This window comes from Musca vetustissima, unplaced genomic scaffold (genome assembly GCF_032173495.1).
Source record: "Musca vetustissima isolate MV318-11 ecotype Yass unplaced genomic scaffold, APGP_CSIRO_Mvet_v1 utg43716, whole genome shotgun sequence".
Taxonomy (NCBI): Eukaryota; Metazoa; Arthropoda; class Insecta; order Diptera; family Muscidae; genus Musca; species Musca vetustissima.
This window is the reverse complement of record NW_026887116.1, coordinates 95,447-115,289: the sequence shown is the minus strand read 5'-3', so window position 1 is coordinate 115,289 and position 19,843 is coordinate 95,447. Positions and strand designations below refer to the sequence as shown.

Here is a 19,843-nt window from a genome sequence, read left to right as displayed (position 1 = left end):
CACATTGTCTTGGAACATGCATAAATCGACTTAAGTGATCTACTATATTCTCAAAAAAGGAACCATGGGTCTATTCCGTTTCCTTTTGCCTGTTACAAACATATGCACAAAGACATAATACCCTGTACCACAGTGTGGTGAAGGGTATAAAAAACTATTTATTTTGTGAAATCCTGAAGGTGCTCTGGTCCATTTTTTTCGCAGTGTATATCCCAATTTGAAATAATGTTTATCTTAAAAGCAAAAAATAATATCGAAAACCTAACCAAATGGCTATTTTGATTATAGTTCCATAAAGATTACATTCCCCCTATTAACCCAATACAGCATAGTTCTGGTCTATCTCGAACCCTCATTATCACCTACAATTAAAGTGGTAATCAATTTCAAATTATAACAAAAAAATCCGATAAAGAATTTTCATTTCGAAAATCGAACGATTTCACCCTGAAGCCAGTTGTTCAGTCAGTTGACATCAATGATGAGGTACAGAATAGTGACTTTAGCTCTCCTGGTTTTGGCTTCCGTGGCAATCGAAGCCAAAGTTGATTGGTGGGAAGGTGCATCGTTGTACCAGATCTATCCTCGTTCTTTTCAGGACAGTGATGGCGATGGTGTGGGTGATCTGAATGGCATTACATCACGTTTGGAATATTTAAAAGAAATTGGTATTACGGCCACCTGGCTTTCACCGGTCTTCGAATCGCCAATGTCAGATTTTGGTTATGATATTTCGAATTTTACTCGTATCGATCCCATTTTTGGTACTTTGGAAGATTTTGATGCCATGATCGCCAAGGCCAAACAGTTGGGAGTGAAAATTATTTTGGATTTTGTACCGAATCATTCCAGCGATGAATGTGAATGGTTTCAAAAATCCATAAGAAGGGAGGTGGGGTTTGAGGATTTCTATGTGTGGGATGATGGTAAGGTGGATCCGGAGGATAACTCGAAGCGACTGCCGCCAAGTAATTGGGTAAGTTAACGCATCTCTCTCTCTCTCTCTCTCTCTCAAAGTAATAATTTAAAATTTTAAAAATTATCATTTTTTAGATTTCCGTTTTTGGTGGCTCCCAATGGACCTGGAATGCCGAACGCCAGCAATTCTATTTGCATCAATTCCAGGATAAACAACCCGATTTGAATTTTTCCAATCCTTTGGTGAGACAACACATGTTGGGTGTATTGGAATATTGGTTGGATCGTGGTGTTGATGGTTTCCGCATCGACGCGGTGCCTCACATTTTCGAAAAGCGTAACGATGATGGTACATATCCGGATGAACCTTTATCGGGTTGGTCTTCTGACCCCAATAGTTATGATTATCATGATCATATTTATACCAAGGATCAATATCCCACCGTCGAACTGTTATATGAATGGAGGGAATTTTTGGATTCGTATCAGGCGAAGAATGGTGGAGATACAAGGTAAGGGGAAATACTGGGAATTTTTAAAAATTAATTTTTAAGTTTCACCCTAAGGCGTGGATTTTTAAAAAAAAATATTTTTAGAAGTTCACCCTAAGGCGTGATTTAAAAAAAAAAATACTTTTTCAAGTCCACCCTAAGTCGTGGATTTTTTTAAAAAAAAATTTCAAGTCCAACCTAAGGCGTGGATTTTTTAAAGAATATTTTTTCATGTCCAACCTAAGGCGTGGATTTTTTAAAGAATATATTTTCAAGTCCAACCTAAGGCGTGGATTTTTTAAAGAATATTTTTTCAAGTCCAACCTAAGGCGTGGATTTTTTAAAGAATATTTTTTCAAGTCCAACCTAAGGCGTGGATTTTTTAAAGAATATTTTTTCAAGTCCAACCTAAGGCGTGGATTTTTTAAAGAATATTTTTTCAAGTCCAACCTAAGGTGTGGATTTTTTAAAGAATATTTTTTCAAGTCCAACCTAAGGCGTGGATTTTTTAAAGAATATTTTTTCAAGTCCAACCTAAGGCGTGGATTTTTTAAAGAATATTTTTTCAAGTCCAACCTAAGGCGTGGATTTTTTAAAGAATATTTTTTCAAGTCCAACCTAAGGCGTGGATTTTTTAAAGAATATTTTTTCAAGTCCAACCTAAGGCGTGGATTTTTTAAAGAATATTTTTTCAAGTCCAACCTAAGGCGTGGATTTTTTAAAGAATATTTTTTCAAGTCCAACCTAAGGCGTGGATTTTTTAAAGAATATTTTTTCAAGTCCAACCTAAGGCGTGGATTTTTTAAAGAATATTTTTTCAAGTCCAACCTAAGGCGTGGATTTTTTAAAGAATATTTTTTCAAGTCCAACCTAAGGCGTGGATTTTTTAAAGAATATTTTTTCAAGTCCAACCTAAGGCGTGGATTTTTTAAAGAATATTTTTTCAAGTCCAACCTAAGGCGTGGATTTTTTAAAGAATATTTTTTCAAGTCCAACCTAAGGCGTGGATTTTTTAAAGAATATTTTTTCAAGTCCAACCTAAGGCGTGGATTTTTTAAAGAATATTTTTTCAAGTCCAACCTAAGGCGTGGATTTTTTAAAGAATATTTTTTCAAGTCCAACCTAAGGCGTGGATTTTTTAAAGAATATTTTTTCAAGTCCAACCTAAGGCGTGGATATTTTAAAGAATATTTTTTCAAGTCCAACCTAAGGCGTGGATTTTTTAAAGAATATTTTTTCAAGTCCAACCTAAGGCGTGGATTTTTTAAAGAATATTTTTTCAAGTCCAACCTAAGGCGTGGATTTTTTAAAGAATATTTTTTCAAGTCCAACCTAAGGCGTGGATTTTTTAAAGAATATTTTTTCAAGTCCAACCTAAGGCGTGGATTTTTTAAAGAATATTTTTTCAAGTCCAACTTAAGGCGTGGATTTTTTAAAGAATATTTTTTCAAGTCCAACCTAAGGCGTGGATTTTTTAAAGAATATTTTTTCAAGTCCAACCTAAGGCGTGGATTTTTTAAAGAATATTTTTTCAAGTCCAACCTAAGGCGTGGATTTTTTAAAGAATATTTTTTCAAGTCCAACCTAAGGCGTGGATTTTTTAAAGAATATTTTTTCAAGTCCAACCTAAGGCGTGGATTTTTTAAAGAATATTTTTTCAAGTCCAACCTAAGGCGTGGATTTTTTAAAGAATATTTTTTCAAGTCCAACCTAAGGCGTGGATTTTTTAAAGAATATTTTTTCAAGTCCAACCTAAGGCGTGGATTTTTTAAAGAATATTTTTTCAAGTCCAACCTAAGGCGTGGATTTTTTAAAGAATATTTTTTCAAGTCCAACCTAAGGCGTGGATTTTTTAAAGAATATTTTTTCAAGTCCAACCTAAGGCGTGGATTTTTTAAAGAATATTTTTTCAAGTCCAACCTAAGGCGTGGATTTTTTAAAGAATATTTTTTCAAGTCCAACCTAAGGCGTGGATTTTTTAAAGAATATTTTTTCAAGTCCAACCTAAGGCGTGGATTTTTTAAAGAATATTTTTTCAAGTCCAACCTAAGGCGTGGATTTTTTAAAGAATATTTTTTCAAGTCCAACCTAAGGCGTGGGTTTAAAAAAAATAATTTTTCAAGTCCACCCTAAGGCGTGGGTTTAAAAAAATAATTTTTCAAGTCCACCTTAAGGCGTGGATTTTTAAAAAAATAGTTTTTCAAGTTCAGAAAAACAAATTTTGTTGATCCTCACGTTGGGCGCCATTTGTTTATTCTTGTAATTTTTTAACTTGTCCCCCTTTTTCAGAATCCTCTTGGCCGAGGCCTATTCCTCTGTGGAAACTTTGAGCCTTTACTTCGGCAATGGCACCCATTCCGGAGCCCATTTACCCATGAATTTCAATTTGATGTATTTGAACGGGTTCTCAACGGCCCAAGATGTTGAAAACTCTGCCAACTATTGGATGGACACAATGTGGAAAAATCATCAAACAGCCAATTGGGTTGTGGGTAATCATGACAATGGTCGTGTGGCCGATCGTATGGGGCGCCATAAGGTGGATTTGCTAAACATTATTGTTAACACCATGCCGGGGGCTTCCGTGACCTATTACGGCGAGGAAATTGGCATGGCCAATGTCCCTACCGAATGTACTCCAATCTCCTGTGATAATCGTGATCCCGAACGTACACCCATGCAATGGGAACCATTGCCAAATGCAGGATTTTCTAAGGGACCCTCAACCTGGCTACCCATTGCCGATGATTACAAGACCTATAATGTCGAAACGGAACGTATGGTAGCACGCAGTACTTTGAATATTTTCAAGGGTCTACAGAAACTTAAACATACTGCAGCTTTTCGCAATTTCAAAGAGAAGGGAGGTTTCTCTTATAAGGCTCTGTCGCAACAGGTTCTTCAAATTGTGCGAGCTGTTCCAGATCAAGAGGAATATATGGTCCTTATTAATATGGGCAACAAAATGGAATATGTGGAAAATCTGAATAATCGTAGCTATGAATATGCCCTAGTGAGTCCACATTCGCCACGCTCGATTGGGTATGTATGAAGTGCGGTAGAATTTGGAATGAATTTTGTTTTTTATTTTTGTTGTTGTTTTCTTTTTCTTTTTGGTTTTGTTTATTTTATTACATTTATAGTGATAAGGCAAATTTGAGTGGCCGCTTTTATTTAATGCCCTACGAAGCTGTGGTCTTGCGCTGGTTGGGCCGATAACGCTTATAAATCAATTATCTACACAAATGGGCTGATATGAGCTGAATGAGTTGGCAAAGATAATATGTCAAGTGTGTGTGAAGTTATTACAATATAATAAAAAACAAAAACAACGAAAATATAAAATGCGTGGATTTTCTAAAAATGTATTTTAGGGGCCTATCATAAGGCGTGGTTACAAAAAAAAAAAATATTTTCAAGGCATATCTAAGGCGTGTCCACGTTAAATTATAAATAAAGTACAGGTCGCATTTATGATTCGAATTGGATGAAATTTGGCACAGCTAATTTATTTGGCCCAAGGACGAATCCTATTGAAAATGGGAAAAATCGGTTCAGATTTAGATATAGCTCCCATATATATTTTCGTCTGATTTAAGGTAAATGGTGAACCAAAGTCCCTATATATCTTCCGATTTGCACGAAATTTGGCATAGCGTACTGAATTAAGCCTAAAATAATGTGTGCCACGTTTCGTGAAAATCGGTTCATATTTAGATATACCTCCCATATACATTTTCGTGCGATTTAAGGTAAATGGTGATCCAAAGTTCCTAAATAACTTTCGATTTGCACGAAATTTGGCACAGCTAACTGAATTAAGCCTAGAATGATGTGTGCTAAGTTTCGTGAAAATCGGTTCAGATTTATATATAGCTCCCATATACATTTTCGTCCGATTTAAGGTAAATGGTGAACCAAAGTCCCTATATATCCTCCGATTTTCACGAAATTTGGTATAGCGTACTGAGTTAAGGCTAGAACGGTGAGTGTTAAGTTTCGTGAAAATCGGTTCATATTTATATATAGCTCCCATATATATTTTCGTCCGATTTAAGGTAAATGATGCACCAAAGTTCCTATATATCATTCCATTTGCACGAAATTTGGCATAGAGTACTGAATGATGTGTGCTAAGTTTCGTGAAAATCGGTTCAGATTTAGATATGGCTCCCATATATCCGACCGATTTAAGGTAAATGGGGAACTACAGTTCCTCTATATCTTTCGATTTGCACGAAATTTGGCGCAGAGTACTGAATTAGGTCCAGAATGATGTGTGCCAAATTTCGAGAAAATCGGTTCAGATTTATATATAGCTCCTATATATAGTTTTGTCCGATTTAAGGTAAATGGTGCTCCAAAGTCCTTATATACTTTTCGATTTGCTCGAAATTTGGCACAGCTTACTGAATTAAGAGTAGAATGATGTGTGTTAAGTTTCGTGAAAATCGGGTCAGATTTACATATAGGTCCCATGTATATATTCGTCCGATTTAAGGTAAATGGTGCACCAAAGTCCCTATATATCTTCCGATTTGCACGAAATTTGGCATAGCGTACTGAATTAAGGCTAGAACGGTAAGTGTTAAGTTCCGTGAAAATCGGTTCAGATTTAGATATGGCTCCCATATATATTTTCGACCGATTTAAGGTAAATGGGGAACTAGAGTTCCTCTATATCTTTCGATTGGGGCGAAATTTGGCACAGAGTACTGAATTAGGTCCAGAATGAGGTGTGCCAAGTTTCGTGAAAATCGGTTCAAATTTAGATATAACTCCCATATATAGTTTCGTTCGATTTAAGATAAATGGTGCACCAAAGTCCCTGTGTATATTTTACAAAGTAAAGAACTCCAAATCAGGTAAAATTTTTAAAAGCTATTTTTTTATTTTATTTTATAAGTTAGATCATAACGGTAAAAATATCCTCTTAAACAGTCTTCAGAACTACGGCTTCCTTGGGCATTAAAGTTATCGAATCGGTGTGGGCCAAATCTCTGCAAAAATTACAAAGGATAGAAATTATTACAAATTTTATAAATTTAATTAAAGCTCTTAGAAACCTACCCCTTGCGCCTGGGACTGCGATCGGTGACCACAACATATTCCATTGAGCTAGAGAGGCCAGAGAATGCACTATGTAAATTCAGAGACTCTACAGAGTCATTGATGTTCAGCAGGACAACATAGGTAGCTTCGCCAGCAAGGGATCTAAGAGGAAATCGAAAAATAACTACCTTTCCATTTTGATAATTATTCTGAAACCCCTACCTCTTAATACCCAAAACATTTTCACTCAAAGCCTTAACATCACCCGTACCCTTTTGGAATGTTGGTTCTCTTCTCAGATTTTGCAACTGCTTGTAAACATTCAAGTGGCTGTAGGAGATACCACGCTCACGTTTTACATTAACGGTTCCATAATTATCAGCCACCGGTAGCCATGTGGTGTTACCTTCAGTAAATCCAGCAAAACGATTATCGTTCCAATGGAAGGGGGTACGTACAGGATCGCGGGTCAAACGTTCATAATTTTCAGGATTAGATTGACAGGCCTGAGGATCGACGGTTTCCTCCCAAGAAATCCAAACATCGGTCATACCAATTTCCTCGCCATTATAGGTGATGCTGCAACCGGGCAGGGTCAAAAGCAAGGTGTTGATGAGATCAATGCGATCCTCACCCAGGCGAGAGCCGAATCTACTTTGGTCGTGGTTACCAAGCTAAGGAAGGGAATATCATAATTAAATGATGCTTGATTTTAGAATCCCATTTCCTGCATACTCACCACCCAATTGGCTGTCTTGCCCTCGGGCATATTCCTCAGCCAGGTATTGATGAGCTCATCATAATGATAGGCATTCGATTGTTTATTCAGATTACTGATCAATTGGAAATTGAAGGGTATCTGGGCACCCTGATGAGTACTATTACCATAATATTGCATAATCACATCCAACGGAGCATAGGCTTCGGTCATAATAATGCGATCATCACCACCCAATTCTTGATCCATTTCTTCGAGCACCTGACGGAATTGATAGACCATATCAATGGTTTCGGGTTGATTGGTGGTATAGATATGTTGATAATATTCATAATCTTCGGGATCGTTGACATTGGGATTGCGAGGCTCATCGGGATAATTGCCTTCGGCATCGGGACTGATTTCGAAAGTGTGAGGCACAGCATCAACACGGAAACCAGAGACGCCACGACGCAGCCAGAAACGGAAGACGTCCTGAAAAGAGAGGGATTCATTTTATTTTAAATATTTTTTCAAGGACTAAAATTAAGGTCCGATATTAGGCGTGGATTATTTAAAATATTTTTCATGGACTAAAAATAGGCGTTGATTTTGTAAAAATATTTTTTCAAGAACTAAAATTAAGGTCCTCTATTAGTCGTGGATTATTTAACATATTCTTTCAAGGACTAAAATTAAGGTCCTTTATTAGGCGTGGATTTTTTCAAGGACTAAAATTAAGGTCTATATTAGGCGTGGATTTTTTCAAGGACTAAAATTGAGGTCCTATATTAGGCGTGGATTTTTTCAAGGACTAAAATTAAGGTCCTATATTAGGCGTGGATTTTTTCAAGGACTAAAATTAAGGTCCTATATTAGGCGTGGATTTTTTCAAGGACTAAAATTAAGGTCCTATATTAGGCGTGGATTTTTTCAAGGACTAAAATTAAGGTCCTATATTAGGCGTGGATTTTTTCAAGGACTAAAATTAAGGTCCTATATTAGGCGTGGATTTTTTCAAGGACTAAAATTAAGGTCCTATATTAGGCGTAGATTTTTTCAAGGACTAGAATTAAGGTCCTATATTAGGCGTGGATTTTTTCAAGGACTAAAATTAAGGTCCTATATTAGGCGTGGATTTTTTCAAGGACTAAAATTAAGGTCCTATATTAGGCGTGGATTTTTTCAAGGACTAAAATTAAGGTCCTATATTAGGCGTGGATTTTTTCAAGGACTAAAATTAAGGTCCTATATTAGGCGTGGATTTTTTCAAGGACTAAAATTAAGGTCCTATATTAGGCGTGGATTTTTTCAAGGACTAAAATTAAGGTCCTATATTAGGCGTGGATTTTTTCAAGGACTAAAATTAAGGTCCTATATTAGGCGTGGATTTTTTCAAGGACTAAAATTAAGGTCCTATATTAGGCGTGGATTTTTTCAAGGACTAAAATTAAGGTCCTATATTAGGCGTGGATTTTTTCAAGGACTAAAATTAAGGTCCTATATTAGGCGTGGATTTTTTCAAGGTCTAAAATTAAGGTCCTATATTAGGCGTGGATTTTTTAAAATATATTTTCAAGAGTCTATATAAGGCGTGGATATTTTTTAAACATATTTTTTCAAGGATCTATATAAGGCTGGATTTTTTAAAATGTTTTTACGCGGGCCACACAAGGCCTTGATTTTTAAACATATCTTTTCCAAGGCTTTCCAGAAAGGGGGCGTGGTTTTTAATGAGTATTTTATCCCTTACCTTCATCATATCCATAACTTTGGGATTGCGATAATTCAAATCCGGTTGCTTGGCATGAAACTGGTGCAAATAGTATTCCTGACGCCCTTCATGCCATGTCCACATACTGCCACGGAAAACACTTATCCATGTCGTGGGTGGCTGGCGAACGCCATTGACAATTTTACCCGGATGCCATACATAAAAATCTTTATACTCCGGATCACGGGCAGCCGACTTAATAAACCATTCACATTCATCACTCGTATGATTGGGTACAAAATCCAAAATAATTTTAACGCCGATGGCCTTTGCCTTGGAAATCAAGGCTTCAAAATCTTCCATGGTACCAAAGATGGGATCAATTTCCGTCAAATTGGCAACATCATAACCAAAATCGGCCATGGGTGAAGTGAAAATGGGTGATAGCCAGGTGGCGGTGATGCCAATTTCTTTCAAGTAGGGCAATTGTTGGGTAATGCCTGGAAGAAAAGAAATATTTTTATTTTTAATTTTAGAAAAAATATCTGTGGTGAAGATTCTCCCCCTGACTTACCCTTTAAGTCGCCCACACCATCTCCATCACTGTCCTTAAATGACCGGGGATAAATTTGATAGAATGAGGCCGTTTGCCACCATTTGAGATCGGCAGCCTGGCTTCCCAGTAGTATGGCCAAAAGGCAAATTATTTGCAGCGCTCTCATTTTTTCGTACGAGGTTTTGGGGTTCTGGCCCTCTTTACCGTTAACCGTTCGGTGGGCTAATGTCGTGACTTTCAATTAAACTTGCCGATTTATAATCTTCAGTGCGTACCAGAAAAGCTATGGTAAATCAGTTGTGATAAACATAATCATTTTTAACATCCATTTTTTTTTTAAATGACCTAAGTCAAAAAGTAAATTTTTTCAAAATATTTTTCAAGGATCCATATAAAGCGTGGATTTTTTTTAAATATTTCTATAAAATATACACCTTTGGTAAGGACTTGAAAACATATTTTTAAAAAATCCACACCTTTGGTAAGGATTTGAAAAACCTTTTTTACGCCATTGGTAAGGTCTTGAAAAATATTTTTAAATAATCCTCGCCACCCCCTCTTCCATTCGTCTGGAAAAATTGTGACAAATTTGGAATCAATTCCCTGTGAATTGGTTAATCAGATCCATCCCTACTTACTCTCATTTCTTAAAGCTCTCTTTCTCTCTATTACTGGGTTTTTTTAATATTTTTAACAAATTAACTTAGTCTCTTTTTACAAATATCGACATATTATTTTACCACTATAGTTTATCAATAAATTTCAACTAAGAAGTGGATTACCACAATCATAAATTATTGTCAATTAATTTATGATTCGTGGTTTGGTATTTTCTCATTACCTTCTCATTTGTCTTGCTGTGCAGATAAAATAAAATACGAACAAATAGCGCGGTACTCAATAATTTCGTTACAAGTTAATAGTAGCACACGTTTATATTTATTTTTAAAACACTTAAGCTAACACACACAAAAAATAACACGAAAAATAAATAATTTATGACCTCAAATAGGTCATATAATAAAAAATTAAAATTTGAAAAAAAATTGAAAAAATTAGAAAAAATTAAATCAACACATCTGGACACTATAAACGATGACTCTAAAGTAGAATGTAGAAGAATTAGGTTAGGTGATGAAAAAGAGGTAGGGAAAGGTCATTTATAAATAGAAAAGGATGAGAATAGTTCATTAGAATCAGTAATAGAGAGAAAGAGAGCCTTAAGAGAAGACATTGACTAGGGATGTATTCAGGATGGATCCGATTACCAATTCACTGGGAATTGATTCCAAAAAGGCCTTACCAAAGGCGTGGATTTTTTAAAAATATTTTGTCAAGGCCTTACCAAAGGCGTCGATTTTTTAAAAAAATTTTGTCAAGGCCTTACCAATGGCGTGGATTTTTCAAAAAAATTTTGTCAAGGCCTTACCAAAGGCGTGGATTTTTTAAAAATATTTTGTCAAGGCCTTACCAATGGCGTGGATTTTTTAAAAATATTTTGTCAAAGCCTTACCAAAGGCGTGGATTTTTTCCATGCTACATTGTAAACAATGTACAGGTCCCATTTTTGATTCGAATTGGATGAAATTTGGCATAGGTCACTTATTTGGCCCAAGGACAAACCCTATTGAAATTGGGAAAAATCGGTTCAGTTTTATATATAGCTCCCATATATATTTTCGTCCGATTCAATGTAAATGGCGTACCAAAGTCTCTATATATCTTTCGATTTGCACGAAATTTAGCATAGCGTAATGAATTAGGTCTAGAATGATGTGTGCTTAGTTTCGTGAAAATCGGTCCAAATTTAGATATAGCTCCCATATATATTTTCATCCGATTAAAGGTAAATGGTGCACCAAAGTCCCGAAATATATCTCGGTTTGCACGAAATTTGGCACAGCGTACTGAATTGAGCCTAGAATGATGTGTGCTAAGTTTCGTGAAAATCGGCTCAGATTTGAATATAGCTCTTATATATAATTTCGTCCGATTTAAGGTAAATAGTGCACGAAAATACCTATATATCCTTCGATTTGCACGAAATTTGGCATAACATACTGAATTGAGACTAGAATGATGTGAGCTAAGTTTCCTGAAAATCGGTTCAGATTTAGATATAGCTCCCATATATATTTTCATCCGATTTAAGGTAAATGGTGCACCAAAGTCCCTATATATCCTTCGATTTGCAAGAAATTTGGCATAACGTACTAAATAAAGTCTAGAAAGATGTGTGTTAACTTTCATGAAAATCGGTTCAGATTTAGATATAGCTTCCATATATATTTTTGTCCGATTTAAGGTAAATGATGCACCATAGTACCTAAATATCTCTCGACTGGCACAAAATTTGGCACAGCATACTGAATTGAGCCTAAAATGATGTGTGCTAAGTTTCGTGAAAATCGGTTCAGATTTAGATATAGCTTCCATATATATTTTCGTCCGATTTAATATAAATGGTGTAATAAAGTCTCTATATATCTTTCGATTTGCACGAAATTTGGCACAGCGTACTGAATTAGGTCTAGAATGATGTGTGTTAAGTTTCATGAAAATCGGTTTAGATTTAGATATAGCTCCCATATATATTTTCGCCCGATTTTAGGTAAATGGTGCACGAAAGTACCTATATATCTTTCGATTTACACGAAATTTGGCAAAGTGTACTGAATTATTTCTAGAAAGATGTGTGTTTAATTTCATAAAAATCGGTTCAGATTTAGATATAACGTACTGAATTAAGTCTAGAATGATGTGTGTTTAATTTTGTGAAAATTCGTTCAGTTTCCATGAAATCGGTTCAGATTTCGATATAGCTTTTATATATATATATATATAAACATGGGCTTCAATATATCTAAACATAGCTATCATATAATCTCTCTTTCAGTTTCCCTCCCCCTTCATATCAAATTAGTTTACTGGGTTATTGTATCACCATATGTTTCCCAAGAAACTAATTACCAAAAAAATTTCCCTATAAAACCAAATAGATGGGGTCATAAAGATAAAGATGAAATATTAAACAAAACTCAATCGATTAAGCGTTTAGCTTTTCTCCGATATTATGGTCAAATAAAGATTAGCAAACATAGATTGTTAATTACCCTTATCGAATACAACAAAACCGATGGCTGAGCCTGTCCGAGTTGCCCTGATGGAAGAACTGAAGAAAAAATTCATTCAGTCGCATAAATCAATCAAACGACGTCATGATGGTGAAGTGGACACATTGCTGTCTGGTGGTGCTACTATTGGGAATTTATTCCAACCATGTGGAAGCCAAGAAGGCATGGTGGGAGACTGCTTCTTTCTATCAAATATATCCTCGATCCTTTAAGGACAGCGATGGTGATGGTATCGGGGATTTAAAAGGTGTCACCAGTAAATTGGCATATTTGAAAGAAATCGGTATGGCTGCCACGTGGTTGTCACCATTCTTGAAATCACCCATGGCAGATTTTGGTTATGACATCTCAAATTTCACCGAAGTTGATCCACTCTTTGGGACCATGGAAGATTTTGAGGAGATGATGCGCAAATCCAAAGAATTGGGAGTGCGTATCATTTTGGATTTTGTTCCCAATCACTCAAGTGATGAATGTGAATGGTTTATCAAATCGGCTGCCCGTGATCCGGAATATAAAGATTATTATGTTTGGCATCCGGGTAAAATTGTCAATGGCACCAGGACGGTACCCAATAATTGGGTAAGTGTTTTCCGTGGCTCGGCATGGGAATGGCATGAAGGCAGACAGGAGTACTATTTACATCAGTTCCATAAAAAACAACCGGATTTTAATTTTCGTAATCCCAAAGTTCGTGAGGCAATGAATGTAAGTAGAGAGGGGGAGGAGGGGGAGAAAAGGAGGGGATGTAATATTTTTTTGTTTTTAATTTTCTTTATAGGAAATTTTACGTTTCTGGTTACGCAAAGGCATTGATGGCTTCCGTGTCGATGCCATTTATCATGCCTTCGAAGTGGCGCCCGATGCTGAGGGTAATTATCCGGATGAACCTCGCAATGATTGGACCGATGACCCTGATGATTATGGCTATGTCCATCACATCTATACGGTTGATCAACCGGAGACTCCTCACTTGGTTTATGAATGGCGTCAGGTTTTGGATGATTTTTGGAAGGAGAATGGAGGGGATGAGAGGTGAGTCAAGGAAGGGAAAGGCGGGGATTTTTTAAACAAATTTTCGGGGCTTCATAAAGGCGTGGATTTTTAAAAAATATTTTTAGGGGCTTCATAAAGGCGTGGATTTTTAAATATATTTTTAGGGGCTTCATAAAGGCGTGGATTTTTAAAAATATTTTTAGGGGCTTCATAAAGGCGTGGATTTTTAAAAATATTTTTAGGGGCTTCATAAAGGCGTGGATTTTTAAAAATATTTTTAGGGGCTTCATAAAGGTGTGGATTTTTAAAAAAAAAAATTCGGGGCTTCATAAAGGCGTGGATTTTTAAAAATATTTTTAGGGGCTTCATAAAGGTGTGGATTTTTAAAAAAAAAATTTCGGGGCTTCATAAAGGCGTGGATTTTTAAAAATATTTTTAGGGGCTTCATAAAGGCGTGGATTTTTAAAAATATTTTTAGGGGCTTCATAAAGGCGTGGATTTTTAAAAATATTTTTAGGGGCTTCATAAAGGCGTGGATTTTTAAAAATATTTTTAGGGGCTTCATAAAGGTGTTAAAAAAAAAATTCGGGGCTTCATAAAGGCGTGGATTTTTAAAAATATTTTTAGGGGCTTCATAAAGGTGTGGATTTTTAAAAAAAAAATTTCGGGGCTTCATAAAGGCGTGGATTTTTAAAAATATTTTTAGGGGCTTCATAAAGGTGTGGATTTTTAAAAAAAAAATTTCGGGGCTTCATAAAGGCGTGGATTTTTTAAAATATTTTTTCCTTTTCCCCTAGAATACTCATGGTTGAAACATGGTCCCCCATTGAAATTGTCATGGAATATTATGGAAATTCCACAGCCGAGGGTGCTCAAATACCCTTCAATTTCCAAATGATCAGTTATTTGTGGAACGATTCGGATGCCTATCATTATGCCAATTTAATTAATGAATGGCTGAGTAAAATGCCGGCAGGACGTACCGCCAATTGGGTGGTGGGTAATCATGATAAAAATCGTGTTGGTACTCGCTTCGGAGCCGATCGTATTGATATGTTCAATATGATGTTGTTGACCCTGCCCGGGTGTAGTATTACCTATAATGGTGAGGAAATTGGTATGACCGATGTATGGATTTCATGGGAGGAGACTGTGGATCCACAGGCATGTAACGGCCATGAAGATGGTTATGAATATAGGTCACGGGATCCAGCACGTACCCCCTTCCAGTGGAATGATGAGAAAAATGCCGGATTTTCAGATGGTAGCACAACCTGGTTGCCGGTGAGCCCGAATTATAAAATGGATAATTTGAAAAGGCAAAGAGGTATTGCGAGGAGTCACTTGAATATTTTCAAGCAATTGCAACAATTGAGATCTGAGGATACCTTGAGGGAGGGTGAGACAGAGGTGAAGGCCTTCAGTCATGATGTTTTGGGTATTAAGCGGTGAGTGGAGAGGAAATGATAATAATTTGTAAAATTAAATTTTATTTCTTATACATTTCAGTTCCCTTTACAAAGATTACACATACATTACCCTCATGAATATTTTCGATTCAACACAAATCGTAAACTTAAACGATGTCTTTAAGAATTTACCCTCCGAATTTGAATATGTGGTCCTCAGTGATAAGTCAATCCGCCGCAAAGGGTAAGTTCTTCCCCTAGACTTTTAAATGTCTTTTAATTGTCGTTTAAATTGTCTTCGTCTAAAATTTTATTCTTCCTCAATTCTCTTTTTGGGAGTTGAAGTTTTAAATTGCCTTTAAATTCATTTGGGAATTTTTTCTTTTGTTTTGTGTGTGTGTGTGTTTGTTTTTGCAGCGATAAAGTTTCGAGCAATAAAATTGAGTTGCTACCCAAAGAAGCTGTGGTTTTGAGGTCAACTGTAAAAGTTTAATCGTTGGTCCTGATATGGTCATGTGGTAATGTTAATTAGAAAATATTTAAATACAAAAAAATAATAAATATGCAAATGATATAAATGAAAAAAAAACTGGAATTTATTTTGAAGGAAAACGTGGTAAATATTTTTTCAAACAGCCAACATAGGCGTGGATTTTTTAAAAATATTTTTTCAAACAGCCAACATAGGCGTGGATTTTTTAAAAATATTTTTTAGGCGTGGATTTTGTTAAAATATTTTTTTAGGGTCCACATATAGGCGTGGATCTTGTTAAAATATCTTTTTAGGTTCCACATATAGGCGTGGATTTTGTTAAAATATTTTTTTAGGGTCCACATATAGGCGTGGATTTTGTTAAAATATTTTTTTAGGGTCCACATATAGGCGTGGATTTTGTTAAAAAAATTTTTTAGGGTCCACATATAGGCGTGGATTTTGTTAAAATATTTTTTTAGGGTCCACATATAGGCGTGGATTTTGTTAAAATATTTTTTTAGGTTCCACATATAGGCGTGGATTTTGTTAAAACATTTTTTTAGGGTCCACATATAGGCGTGGATTTTGTTAAAATATTTTTTTAGGGTCCACATATAGGCGTGGATTTTGTTAAAATATTTTTTTAGGGTCCACATATAGGCGTGGATTTTGTTAAAAAAATTTTTTAGGGTCCACATATAGGCGTGGATTTTGTTAAAATATTTTTTTAGGGTCCATATATAGGCGTGGATTTTGTTAAAATATTTTTTTAGGTTCCACATATAGGCGTGGATTTTGTTAAAACATTTTTTTAGGGTCCACATATAGGCGTGGATTTTGTTAAAATATTTTTTTAGGGTCCACATATAGGCGTGGATTTTTATACCCTATACAACATAGTTATACAGGTGCTTACGTATTCAGATATTATTTAATAAATCATTACCACACTAGAAGTCGGAAATATAGCGCTGATCGCTTTGAAATGTTCCATGAGTTTCCAGTTATGGTCAAGGACAACGCCTATAATTTTCGGTGATGATCATATAACTCATTTTTTGGTTTTTTTTTTTCGATTCGATCTATAGGCTACGATTATAGGCCGAACACAACCCACGGTAAAGGAATCATGGGCAAGTAATAAGAAGAGATGTACTGAGTATTGGTGATATTCGAAAAATATGGCAGTGTAAGGAAAGGTGCTGTTGACCTCTAATCGGGCAAGAGCGTGGAACTATCACGAAATATTAATCAGGCTCGGAATAAACATCCGCAGAAAGATAGAGTTCTGTTGTGGTAGTTGTGTAGGGTATCGTATGGTCGGCCCCGTCCGACTATACTGCTCCGCTCACTGGTTTTAAAATATTTTTACGAGCAGCTACCAAAAGGTAGCTGTCAAAGGCGTGTATTTTTATACCCTTCACCACACTGTGTTACAGGGTATTATGTCTTTGTGCATATGTATGTAACAGGCAAGGACAAGATAGACACATGGTCCCTTTTGAGAATATGCATAGAATCACTTTCTGAGTCGATTTATGAATGTCCGTCAGTCCGTCTCTCCATCTTTCCGCCTGTATATGTTAAATTTTAAACAAAGGTCACTTATTTGGTCCAAGGGCGAACCGTATTGAAATTCAAGAAAATCGGTTCAGATTTAGATATAGCTCGCATATATAGTTTCGTCCGGTTTACGGTCAATGGGGCACCAAAGTCCCTATATATCTTTCGATTTGCACGAAATTTGATGTAGCGTACTGAATTAGGTTCAGAATGATGTGTGCAAAGTTTCGAGAAAAACGGTTCACATTTAGATATAGCTCCCACATATAGTTTCGTACGATTTCATGTAAATGGTGCACCAAAGTCCCTATATATCCTTCGATTTGCACGAAATTTGGCCTAACGTACTGAATTGAGCTTAGAATGATGTCCGCCAAATTTCGTGAAAATCGGTCCTGATTTAGATATAGCTCCCATATATAGTTTCGTCCGATTTCATGTAAATGGTGCACCAAAGTCCCTATATATCTTTCGATTTGCACGAAATTTAGCATAGAGTACTGAATTGAGTCTAGAACGACGTGTGTCAAGTTTCGAGAAAAACGGTTCTGATTTATATATAGCTTCCATATATTTTCCTCCGATTTAAGGTAAATGGGGCACCAAAGTCCCAAAGTCGATTTGCACGAAAATTGATGTGGCGTACTGAATTAGGTCCAAAATGACGCGTGCCAAGTTTCGAGAAAATCTGATCAGATTTATATATAACTCCCATATATATTTTTGTCCGATCCAAGGTTATTGGAGCTCCAAATTCCCTATATATCTTTCGAGTTGCCCGAAATTTGGCATATGATACTGAATTAGGTCCAGAATGAAGTGTGCGATGTTTCGTGAAAATCAGTTCAGATTTAGATATAGCTCCAATATATATTTTCGACTGATTTAATTTAAATTGTGCACTAAAGACCCAATAATTGGCTGACCGGCACACAATTTTGTACCATGTACTGAAGTTACTATAACCTTTCGTGTGTCAAGTTTTCTTGAAAATGGTATGGAATAGGTTGCAGAATGACATGTGTTGGAATTGATGTAAGCCGGTTAGCTTAAAGATAAAAATCACATATTTTACTTCGTTCAATTTCATGTCAATGTTTCTTCAAAAAGGGAACGTCTGTTAGGATACATATGTAGAATATACCCAAAACGGTGAAGGGTATCATATACTTTCTTCTTTCCTTACTGGTTTAAACATATTTTTTTGAGCAAGGCGTGCATTTTTTTTTATATTTTTTCAAGCTGCCAATATAGATATGGAAATATGTTTATTTTTGTTCCATTTTCACGTTCAATTATCGTGTTCTGCTATTTTTTAATGCACTCTGATTGCACTTCATTAGTGTTTTTGTTGTTGTTGTTGCTATATTTTGTTCATTCTGTTTTTGAATGACCATTGATAAAGTATTTATTTATAAAATGCTTCAATAAATATAAACAGAAAATTCCATAAAATGGTGCTCTACTCCACAGAGGGGGCTGATGTGTCAAGAGGCAATAAACTTGAAGTGATTTTTAATTTATAGGGATTGGATGTAAGGAAACAATATATCAGTAAGGAAAAGAAATTAATTTATTATGAAACATAAATCATATAATGAGGGATTTATGAGGGCCCATGGGGGCGAAAATTTTTTAAATAATACTTTTCAATGACCTTCATAAGGCGTAGATTTTTTAAGGTAAATGGTGCACCAAAGTCCCCATATATCATTCGATTTGCACGAAATTTGGCACAGAGTACTAAATTAGGTCCGGAATGATGTGTGCTAAGTTTCGTGAAAATCGGTTCAGATTTAGATATAGCTCCCATATATAGCTTTCTCCGATTTTAGTTAAATAGTCTACTAAAGTCCCTATATATCTTTCGATTTGCACGAAATTTGGCACAGCGTACTGAATAAAGTCTAGAATGATGTGTGCTATGTTTTGTAAAAATCGGTTCAGATTTAGATATAGCTCCCATATATAGTTTCGCCCGATTTTAGGAAAATAGTGCACCAAAGTCCCTCAAAATCTCTCGATTTGCACGAATTTTGGCATAGCGTACTGAATTAAGTCTAGAAAGACGTGTGTTAAGTTTCGTAAAAATTGGTTCAGATTTAGATATAGCTCCCATATATAGTTTTGCCCGATTTTAGGTAAATAGTGCATCAAAGTCCCTCAAAATCTCTCGATTTGCACGAATTTTGGCATAACGTACTGAATTAAGTCTAGAAAGACGTGTGCTAAGTTTTGTGGAAATCGGTTCAGATTAAGATATAGCTGCCATATATATTTTCGTCCGATTTTAGGTAAATAGTGCACCAAAGTCCCCATATTTGTTTTGATTTTGGGATAGCGTACTTATTTAAATCTAGAATGATGTGTGCAAAGTTTCGTGAAAATCGGTTTAGATTTACCTCTATATATATTTCCGTCCGATTTTAAGTAAATGGTCCATAGCTAGGCCGATTGACACAACGTACTGAAGTAAATGTAAATTAATCTCTGATAAGTTTCCGTGAAATCGGTTCAGACATAGATATAGCATAGCTTCCATATATAATTTCGACTTTAGGATACATATGTTGAATATACCCAAAGTGGTGAAGGGTATCATATAGTCGGCCCAGTCCGACTTTACTACTTTCCTTACTGGTTTTTGTTTCTTTTTTCGAAAATTTTCCCAACACTCCAATCTCAATGATGTTACACGCAATTACTGCTTGTAATTTATTTTTCAAGTTGTTGACTTATGAACTCAACTTTTTTCAATTTCCTATTAAATAAATTTGTCATGACGCCCAAAGTTTTGTTTAACAACACTCAATATATTTACCACTATTCTTATAAATA

The 19,843-nt window shown here is 35.6% G+C and overlaps 3 protein-coding genes across 4 annotated transcripts; 2 read left to right on the top strand and 1 right to left on the bottom strand.

Moving 5' to 3' along the window:
• Positions 1–478: 478 nt before the first annotated feature.
• Positions 479–4,628, top strand: LOC133334688 (maltase A2-like). The gene is made up of 4 exons (XM_061543018.1): positions 479–976; positions 1,054–1,430; positions 3,699–4,451; positions 4,553–4,628. Exons 1-4 carry the CDS (start codon positions 479–481, stop codon positions 4,626–4,628), a joined length of 1,704 nt encoding a protein of 567 aa, XP_061399002.1.
• Positions 4,629–6,320: 1,692 nt separating this feature from the next.
• LOC133334694 (maltase A3-like) lies at positions 6,321–9,310 on the bottom strand. 2 transcript variants are annotated; one of them, XM_061543026.1, is made up of 6 exons: positions 8,912–9,310; positions 7,201–7,653; positions 6,827–7,135; positions 6,684–6,769; positions 6,480–6,623; positions 6,321–6,409 (listed from the first exon to the last, which is right to left on the bottom strand). In XM_061543026.1, exons 1-6 carry the CDS (start codon positions 9,293–9,295, stop codon positions 6,343–6,345), a joined length of 1,443 nt encoding a protein of 480 aa, XP_061399010.1. In that variant the 5' UTR covers positions 9,296–9,310; the 3' UTR covers positions 6,321–6,342. The 2 variants fall into 2 exon arrangements, with proteins under 2 accessions (XP_061399010.1, XP_061399009.1); XM_061543025.1 differs by having other exon boundaries at positions 6,684–7,135.
• Positions 9,311–12,749: 3,439 nt separating this feature from the next.
• Positions 12,750–15,505, top strand: LOC133334696 (maltase A3). Its single transcript, XM_061543028.1, has 5 exons — positions 12,750–13,270; positions 13,344–13,597; positions 14,356–15,006; positions 15,068–15,211; positions 15,385–15,505. Exons 1-5 carry the CDS (start codon positions 12,848–12,850, stop codon positions 15,458–15,460), a joined length of 1,548 nt encoding a protein of 515 aa, XP_061399012.1. The 5' UTR covers positions 12,750–12,847; the 3' UTR covers positions 15,461–15,505.
• Positions 15,506–19,843: the final 4,338 nt, after the last annotated feature.

Coding starts and splice junctions, on each gene's coding strand:
- LOC133334696 (XM_061543028.1), top strand. CDS start 12,848: ATGGCTGCCACGTGGTTGTCACCATTCTTGAAATCACCCATGGCAGAT. Junction 13,598..14,355: donor GAGAATGGAGGGGATGAGAG/GTGAGTCAAGGA, acceptor CTTTTCCCCTAG/AATACTCATGGTTGAAACAT. Junction 15,007..15,067: donor GATGTTTTGGGTATTAAGCG/GTGAGTGGAGAG, acceptor TATACATTTCAG/TTCCCTTTACAAAGATTACA.
- LOC133334688 (XM_061543018.1), top strand. CDS start 479: ATGATGAGGTACAGAATAGTGACTTTAGCTCTCCTGGTTTTGGCTTCC. Junction 977..1,053: donor GACTGCCGCCAAGTAATTGG/GTAAGTTAACGC, acceptor ATCATTTTTTAG/ATTTCCGTTTTTGGTGGCTC. Junction 1,431..3,698: donor AAGAATGGTGGAGATACAAG/GTAAGGGGAAAT, acceptor CCCCTTTTTCAG/AATCCTCTTGGCCGAGGCCT.
- LOC133334694 (XM_061543025.1), bottom strand. CDS start 9,295: ATGGCCGATTTTGGTTATGATGTTGCCAATTTGACGGAAATTGATCCC. Junction 7,654..8,911: donor AAGTTATGGATATGATGAAG/GTAAGGGATAAA, acceptor CTCTCTTTTCAG/GACGTCTTCCGTTTCTGGCT. Junction 6,624..6,683: donor AATGTTTTGGGTATTAAGAG/GTAGGGGTTTCA, acceptor ATTTCCTCTTAG/ATCCCTTGCTGGCGAAGCTA.